Raw genomic sequence first — 9,138 nt, 5'->3', positions numbered from 1 at the left:
GTAAATTATATTATTCTCAAGTGCAATTAAAAGATGTATTTTATCAACGATCTTTAAACTATTTGATGAAATGTGAAATGTCATGTCGAAAATCAAGTTTGGTTGAATACATGAAAGTTATTGCTTTGAACCTCCGGGTGAGTATGGGATATTCAATGATCTAACAATAGAAAAACACAATGATTTTAATATATTTATCTGTGATTAGACCATAACTACTATATTATTTATTAGGAGAGATTTTTATAATTATGTTGCAGAACATTTGAAATCACTATAAAGACAATATATTACATAAAGTACATCAGAGATTGACCATAGAGTGACACATTGAACAATTCACAAACCCAAACCCATAGTTCTAACTAATTTAGAACTAGTTTTATTTAGCATATATGGATGACATTGTTTAAACACAAGATATGATATTTTCACATCATATTTATTCACATAGACCACCTTACAACAATACCAAACAGACAAATATGTAAATCTGCTAAATGACACAAGGATGGTCATCAGTCTCACTCACATCTGGTACCCAAGCAATAACCTTGTTTCCAATAAAATGGCAAGCAGAGACAGTTCCTGGATTAACATTGAGAATATCATACAACACATCAGAATTCATACCTCTCATGTCACGGTGGCAAATAGTTAGTGCTTTCGCTTTAGTTCCATCAGAGGCCACCAATGGGACCATGTAAGTTGTTGTTGCATTGATCACGTGACAATAAAATACATCATTTTTAAAATTCAATTTATGGCACATCACTGCTTTGTCTCCAATTTTCTTTACTTCCTCCACTACATATTTGTCCTGATTTTGAGCAAAGGAACTTGACATCACTTTGATATTCTTTCCAAGTTTTGAAATGGCAAAATCCATCATTGATTCTAGTGACGAGACACAATGTTTATCTTCCCCCATTGATGATGGGGATCCACAATAGTTGTCAATAATGTGAGCCTCTTTTTCATCTGATGTTTTATACCACCACACACTGATTCCAAAAGGTTGATTTTGTTTTTCAGTTTCTTTTTTATCACACACATTAAATTCAAAAGGATGATTTGTTCTATCAATTTCTTTTTTATACCACACACATATTCCAAAAGGTAGGGTTGTTCTATCGGTTTCTATTTCGGTTGCATTGTCGCTCCTTATGGTTGATTCAAAAGGTTGATTTTCTTTTTCAGGTGTTTGTCCAAGCCATTTGCGAGTCCTAAAAGTCTGGCTTTCTTTTTTAATAGGTACATGTGTTGATGACTTTAATGGTTGGATATCTGAATGTTTCTGGATACCTAAGTTCATTGTGTTCCCAGGATATAGGTCATGTTCAAAAAAGATAGTCCTATATTTATTCTGTTCTTGACTTTTCATAGGCATATTGGTTCCTCTATCTGCAATATCAAATATTTTACCAAATACATATATCAGATATAGTTGTCATATATATTAGTATTAACCAACTAATATAAAATTGTATTACAAATTACATGTCAATGTAAAATATATAATTAATGAAAGATTCAGATACGCAAATATTCATGTAAATATTAAGAATATATTGTTTTTTATTCATTGTAGTAATAAATATATTGTTTTTATTCATTGCAAATATACATCTTTTTACTTTTCTTCCTTTTGGTTTTGTAATAGATAGAATATTTGATTTGAATCCTTTAAAATGATATTACAAAAATTGATTTTAATATGATCAAAATTTTAACAAATAATAAATACTAAAAATAATAAATAATATACTTATAATGACTAAAAATATATATTAGATGAACTAAAACAATATTGTGATATACTTGTAAAAAATAAAATCTTTACAAATTCTCTAAGTCGAAAATGATCACAATAGACGATAAAAGTCTCTTTTAAAAGAATTAATAATAATATATTTCTAAAGTGTGAAGATCATTGATTTTTAAGACACCTATAATGCACTGTTGACCCATAAAAAATTGTATATTCATGATTTTTTTGAAAGGCAAATAATTAACTTTCTCATTTTTATTTAATTTTGGATTTGACCAAAATTTATATTTTGAACCATCAATTATTATTATTTTTTTATATTTGATATCAAAGTAGCACAGAATAATTTTTTTTATCAATAATGTAAATCTCTTTTCTAAAACTATCATTCAATTGTTTAAGTAAAAAAATGGTGATCTAGTTTTCTTAATTTAATTTAGAGATGTAATAAAGATGAACTGTAATTTAAAGACAATCTTATAAAAAAAAAGTATAAGAGTTTACATATGGAGAGAAGTAATATAAGCCCTTAAAACACATGTTAAATACTCAATATTGAAATATATGGTCTAAAAATATTTTATAATACAAAAGTTAAATTTGGAATTCTTTAACTTATGGTGATAAGGCACAAATTAGCAAGATATTATTTACTAACCTGACAACAACAAATCTGAAATTGCCTTGGGTATATGAGTGTTCGGCCAAACAGATTTCCAATATTCTTCTCCTGATTTAGATCCATTTGTTTTCAAGAGAACGCACTGCAAATATATTTTAATTAGAATGTCAATGTCATAGAACACTTGTAAAAAAAATTTAAATTAAATAAATGATATTTAAAACTAAATTCCTCAACAACAATTATTTTATTGTATACAATAGTGATATCAATTATTAATTAATTAATTAAAATGGCAAATACTAAGTCATTTTTCCTTTAAAAATTATTCGCTTAATAAAATATTAATATGTAATTTAAATGATGTTGTACTATATATAAACTAAATACATCAATTAAATTATTTAATGAATTTAAAAAATAAAAGTTGCTTATAAAAAAAAGATGTAGTGAGCACTTCTAACTAGTTATGAGTAATTAGTCATTTAAGTGGAATCAAATTTGTTGTTTCCAAATCCATTAGATGTTTAAAGTGTTTCATGATTATTACTACAATAAAAAGAAATCATAGTATTCATTACAAATACTTTATTGAAACAATAAAAAATTTCAAATCACATAAAATTTTGATAGAAAATTGAGACAACTAATTATAAGTGATCAAACAAAGCAGAAAATAGCTTACCAAAAAGAGAGCTAAAACATATAGCTTTTTAAACTCCATTTAAACTTTGAAGTGGTAGAAACTTGGTGAATGTGTGAGTTTAAAAGTCCTACTGCTGTGCATATATATAGTAAATTCAATCCACATCCTCAATTGATAAGACAATTTTTTAAATTTACAATAAATAAATATTGAAGTGCATTAACTTATCCTTGAATAACTAAATTCACAATAAATATTGAAATGCACTCAGTTATCCTTGAATAACTAAATTCAAAATAAATATTGAAGTGTATTAAATTATCCTTTGAATAACTAAATTCATAATAAATATTGGAGAGCATTAAATTATAGTTAAAGTTTTATAATTTATAGAGTTCATGTGGATTACATTTATAAATTATAGCTAAAATTTTATTAAAAATTAAAACCAGAAAGTAAGTATAATAAAAGAAATAAAGAATGTCAATCTTACGATATAACTTATCAAATTTACATAAAATGGAAGAAATTTATGATGGGCAATATCTTTACTGAAAAATGTATTTTGTGATTTCTCAACAAACGAACTTAAAATAAACATAATCAACAAGTAATATAGAACAATAAATATTAAAAGTAGAAGAATAAATATAAAATTTACTCAAAATATTGTTTTTTTGTGTTTGGTCGGTGTCTCTGTCTAAAAAAACATTACTAAGACTTAGTAAAGTAAATGAAGAATAAATGTAAGATATATTAATAAATCATTTTTCATTAATTAATAAGAACAAAATCACCTATTTTAATTTTTGGTGTAGTCTTTTACAAAAACAATGGAGTTAATTAATAGTTAATAATAGTATTAATAATTAATAATAGGAGAAATTAATAATAATGAACCAACTAATTTGATTCATCAGTGGAGGGATTTTATAAGGGCAATGAAGTTAATGTGGGGTTAATGAAGTTAGTGGGCTATGATTTTTCACGGATTCTGTAAATAAGAAAATTTTATCTCGTACCCCTACAATTGTACCCACACCCCTACAAATAATTTTTTTTGGACTAAAATACCCTCATTTAAATAGGGTATATTTTTCAGAAATGGAAGTTTTTTCCATTTGTGCTTGAAGACTTCTGGAACACACATTTTTGGATTTTTTGGCATTGTAAATCGGAACACTAATAGTAAGTCTTCCGGTTCACATATTGTATACCGGAACACTTATCTAAAGTCTTCCGATTCGCTGCATTTTGGGGGCATTGAACCGGAAGTCTTTTAGAAAGTCTTTCGGTTTGGTTGGCTGTATACCGGAACTCTTTCTTAAAGACTTCCAGTTTGGATGAACTAAATCGGAACTCTTTTAAGAAGTGTTCCGGTAGTCAACCTTGTTTTTTTCCCCACCGGAACTCTTCTTTTAAGTGATCCGGTGCGTTTTTTTTATTTTAAATTTTAAATTTTAAATTTTTTTAATTTTTAATAATTTTGGTATAATATTTTTTTTATAGTGGTTCGAAGACGAGGTGCAGATGGTAGGATTCCAGACCGCACTTTAGGCCGGGGCGCATCTTCATCTGCAGCAGAGCTGGCTGGATATCCAGGAGGGTCGTACGATACGTCTCTTTTGGTGAAGTACGAGCGTCATGTTGCTCGCCATTTATGGTTTGGTGAAGTAAATAAACGGGCTGACACATGTCGACGTCATATGACGTCCATTTGAGGATCATAGAGCATGGCGTCAGTTTGATGAGTTATGTCTCTATAGGGGGTGTTTGAAGTGGGATGACACAGTTGTTCCATACTTGCCTGATAGATGTTTACGTCAGTTCAGGTACAGGCAGTATGTTCCATCCCCACCTCTTGATTGTATGATGGCGACTGATATTGATGTTGATTGGATTGGTTATCATCAGAGCGTTATCGCTGTGATCCGTCCAACTACCATGGCCACCACTCCATCTGATGTAGAAGATGGTTATCTGGAGTGGTATTATTGTGTTTCGCATCCACGGTTGGTCCCTCCCTATCGTGACGATCCAAGAGAGGTACCAGTTCCTATTTATGACGCTGGACCATCTGATCCTGATTGGGCTCGTGTATCTACATTGATTCATCGTTATCTGAGACAGGTTAATACCGAAGAGGAAGATCCACAGTTTGCTGATTTATTTGAAGCTTTGCATATTTCTCGTTCACATTGATTTATGTATTAATTTTTAGAACTGAATATAGTAGACATAATATAAAATTCATGTTTTAATTACATATTCATGTTTTGACTACATATTCATGCTAATATAGACGTAAGTAATTGCCAATGTTGTAGACGTCCTGCAAATCCTAACATCCAAGACATTGCTGTATGAGAACGAAACTTCTTCCAATCTAATGTGACCGGTGACAACGGAAACCCCTCTTTCATGTTAACCTGATAAAGTGAAATAATTAAAATATTAAGTCATATAAAATATTAAGTGAAATAATTAAAATATTAAATCATATAAAATAACTTGTCATACAAAATACGTACCTGAACCCAATGCTCTTGGTTAACAAAACCAATGCAATAAATAGAGACATTTGGTGAATGTGAACTTGTCATAGGAAAGAAAGTCATGCACGGGTTGCCTAAACAGACAAGTACAACATTATAGCGATTCACTATCAAGTAACCCATATCTGGTAGAGTCAACCATTTTTCAGATGGCTGTGAACCAAAGGATTCTATCATTAAAGATTCTCTCACTTCTGACAACCGATTAGAAAATAACTTGTCATACAAAGTTGACCTATCCTTGTCTATTAAATCCAACCCCAACTCTCTGCGAACCATTGGCCAACCATCCTCACCATATCCATGCAATGATGCAATGACTCTAATCCACAATTACCATCTGATTCAACATTAACTACATCTTCAATGTATGACCTAATACGATTAGGAAATTGAAGAGTGAATTGTGGTTGCTTCTTTGATAATTTTAACTTCTTCGAAGTCTGTGATGGTTGAGATTGCCTTTGTGAAGATTGAGATGCCTTATCAACATACTCATGATACGAAGGGTCCCTATAAACATCATATTCTGCTGGTTTTTTCCCTTTCTTCTTCACTCCTCCTTTGGTTTTTAGTTTCTCGGGTGGTGGACACAATGGAGTCATTGTTGGGTATGCTAGTTCATATACCCTACTCTTTAATGCCCTTTTCCCAATAACATATAATGACCTAAATCGTTTCCACAATTCATCCATTGCATAAGTCATATCCACCTCTGATCCATCATCTGCACCTACCTCTAACTCAACTTCCATAGTTAGTTTCCTCCAATGAACATGAACAACATCTATGGGTATCGGTATACCACCTAGTGCGTATCTATCTAACTCACAAGCACAAGGTAACCCATAAGATGTTCTAAGAGTACAACCACATATTTGCCTGTTAGTTCCAACATAATCAACTCTCAATAACTCTTCAGCAATACGTCTCAAAGCAGCTCGAGATACAGAACCACGCAAATAACCATAAAAGGGACTTATGTGCGCGTGCTCAACTTCGTAAAAACTCTTTTGAAAAGAAGCTCTAATGTTTCCCAGTTGTAACCTCAAGTTGTTATTCATAGCTTCCCAACATTTGACCATGTCACCTATACTATTTCCTAACATCTGCTTTAACTTCCAATGAGCAGATTCAACCCTAAAAATATTGAAAATAACACATAAAAAATACATAGAAAAAATATCACATATAAAAATAACACATAAAAAATTATAACACATACCGATTAGTCGTTGTGTTACCCAAATATAGCACTCGACTAATTCATGCTCCAACAAATCTATGTCTATGTGAAGTCAACCATGTGTCTTTCACATAATTAATAAATCCACTATAATCAACACATGCTTGCTCAAGTTGATGCAACCGTTGATCATATTCAACCTTATCACTAGCCCAAACAACTTCCATCCATAATGTGTCTATCGTCTTTTGCAGGTCATTCACCACATATTGTTTGCATTTGACACCAACGTTTTTGTTAATGTGAAATCTACGTAGCAAATTAATCGACCTGGGAAACACAATTTCAATTGCTTTCCTCAAAGCAAGATCTTTATCTGTCAAAATCACTTGTGGACACAAGTCTTTCTTCACAAACAACTCTTTTAGTTTCTCCAATACCCAGCAAAAATTCTCTGTCTGCTCAGACTCCATATACGCAAATGCAACAGCAAAAGCCAACTCGGTTGATGTCATGCCAACAATTTCAAACAAAGGTTGTCTATATTTGTTTGTCTTGTAGGTGCTATCCATAACTAACACAATCGGAAAAATATTCAACAACTTAACTGAATTAGGATGGGCCCAAAATATCTCTCTCACAACTTCCGAGTCATCCTTTTTTCTACTCCAATACACATAGCATGCATCCTCAATAAGCTTAAACAAATGTTGTATCTTACTTCTAGGACCTCTTATCTCTTTTTGTATCACACTCTTATGCTTGTATACTTGCGTAATCCGAGTGACATTCTCAGGATCTCAGTCTTGCAAGGAAAGCAATATGTGTCTAGGTGGTACATGTCTCTTTGTTAAATCAGCGACATGTTGCTTCTCATCTGTGGTCAACCTATCAATAAAGGAATGACCTTCTAATCTATCAGGTAAACCATGATTATGTAACCCATATTTTACATCAATCTTCCAACCAGACCCATCTTTCGCCGGAGTCGACCTGATTTTAAATGGGCATCTACATTTCTTGGACGTACTTTGGGTTCCACTATCAGTACTCTTGTGTTTCCCACCTTTATCACAACCAAATATTAATTTGTTACTTCTCCCTATCTTCCCTGTTTCAGTATTTGAACGACTGATAATAACAGTTACTTTATTATCGATTTCAACCTCTTTAATCCATCTGATCACCTCTTCTCGTGTACCAAATCTTTCAGTCGTTATAAACGCATCAGAAGTATCTACACATATTTGGGGAAGATTTTCCATTCCTCCACAATAATTTTTTTAAAAAAAAAAAAAAGCAAACTAGAAGTCTTCAAAAAAGAGTTCCGGAATACATAATACACAAACCGAAAGACTTCTTCAAAGAGTTCCGGTATGTGTCACTTTGTTTACCGGAACTCTTTCAAGAAGTGTTCCGGAACATGTCTTTTTTATTAAAGAACCAGAACTCTTTCTTGAAGACTTCCGGTTCACTACTTGGTGTGTTCCAGATGTCTTTTGTGAAGTCTTTCGGTTTGGAAAAAATACATACCAGAAGTCTTTTTCCAGGAGTTCCGGTGCAGAGATGGAACGTGTAATTTTTGAAAGTTTTAACTGAATGGTAAAAATGAAATAGTAAATTGGTTAAAACCAGTTAAGGATAAAATTGGTATTTTTGAAGAATTGTAGGGATATAAGACTAAACGTAGGGGTACGAAGTAAAATTTTCTATAAATAATTATTTATGAAATTAAAAATATTAAAAAAACATAATTAATAGGGTAATTATGTTACCTAACTTATGGAATAAAAATGAGTAATTCTAACTTGTGTTCTTGGGGCACAAGTTAAGAAATCCACAAATAAAAAAAATTTATTGAAAAAAACAATAGAATCATTAATTATGAATTTGTATTAAATTCACCGCCCAAATTCCAATATTTTTTTATTTTATTTATCTCTTAACTTGTGCCTTTGGGGCACAAGTTAACATTATCCAATAAAAATTAATAGAGTTATTGTCTTAGTTATTCCCGAATTATTATATTTAATGTTAAAAGTATTTTTATTTGGAATGAATGTTACGATAGAGGCACATATAGTGCAATAGGGGCTGCTGCCCCCACTTATTTTTTTAAATTAATTATACTAACAATTTTTATATTATTTAAATAATAAAATTTTAATAACTTAAATTTTATTTTAAATATAATTTAAGATATTTCTCCTACTAAATTAATATATTTTTTTAGAATAATTACAAATATTTTGTATTTATTGATATATTTATTTTTTGATAATATAAATCAACAAGTTTTTAAAAAATAATGATGTATTTATTTTTAAAATTAATTTTTGTCTGTGTACAAAAATAAAG

General features: G+C 30.6%; 1 protein-coding gene across 1 annotated transcript; it reads right to left on the bottom strand.

Moving 5' to 3' along the window:
* Positions 1–249: 249 nt before the first annotated feature.
* On the bottom strand, positions 250–3,152 carry LOC127075592 (unknown seed protein USP). Its single transcript, XM_051017046.1, has 3 exons — positions 3,079–3,152; positions 2,430–2,535; positions 250–1,404 (listed from the first exon to the last, which is right to left on the bottom strand). The coding sequence occupies exons 1-3, from the start codon at positions 3,115–3,117 to the stop codon at positions 497–499; spliced, it is 1,053 nt and encodes a 350-aa protein (XP_050873003.1). The 5' UTR covers positions 3,118–3,152; the 3' UTR covers positions 250–496.
* Between the last annotated feature and the right edge of the window lie 5,986 nt (positions 3,153–9,138).

This window comes from Lathyrus oleraceus, chromosome 4 (assembly GCF_024323335.1).
Source record: "Lathyrus oleraceus cultivar Zhongwan6 chromosome 4, CAAS_Psat_ZW6_1.0, whole genome shotgun sequence".
Classification (NCBI taxonomy): Eukaryota; Viridiplantae; Streptophyta; class Magnoliopsida; order Fabales; family Fabaceae; genus Lathyrus; species Lathyrus oleraceus.
The sequence above is the reverse complement of the archived record's forward strand: the minus strand, read 5'-3'. Positions and strand labels throughout refer to the sequence as shown.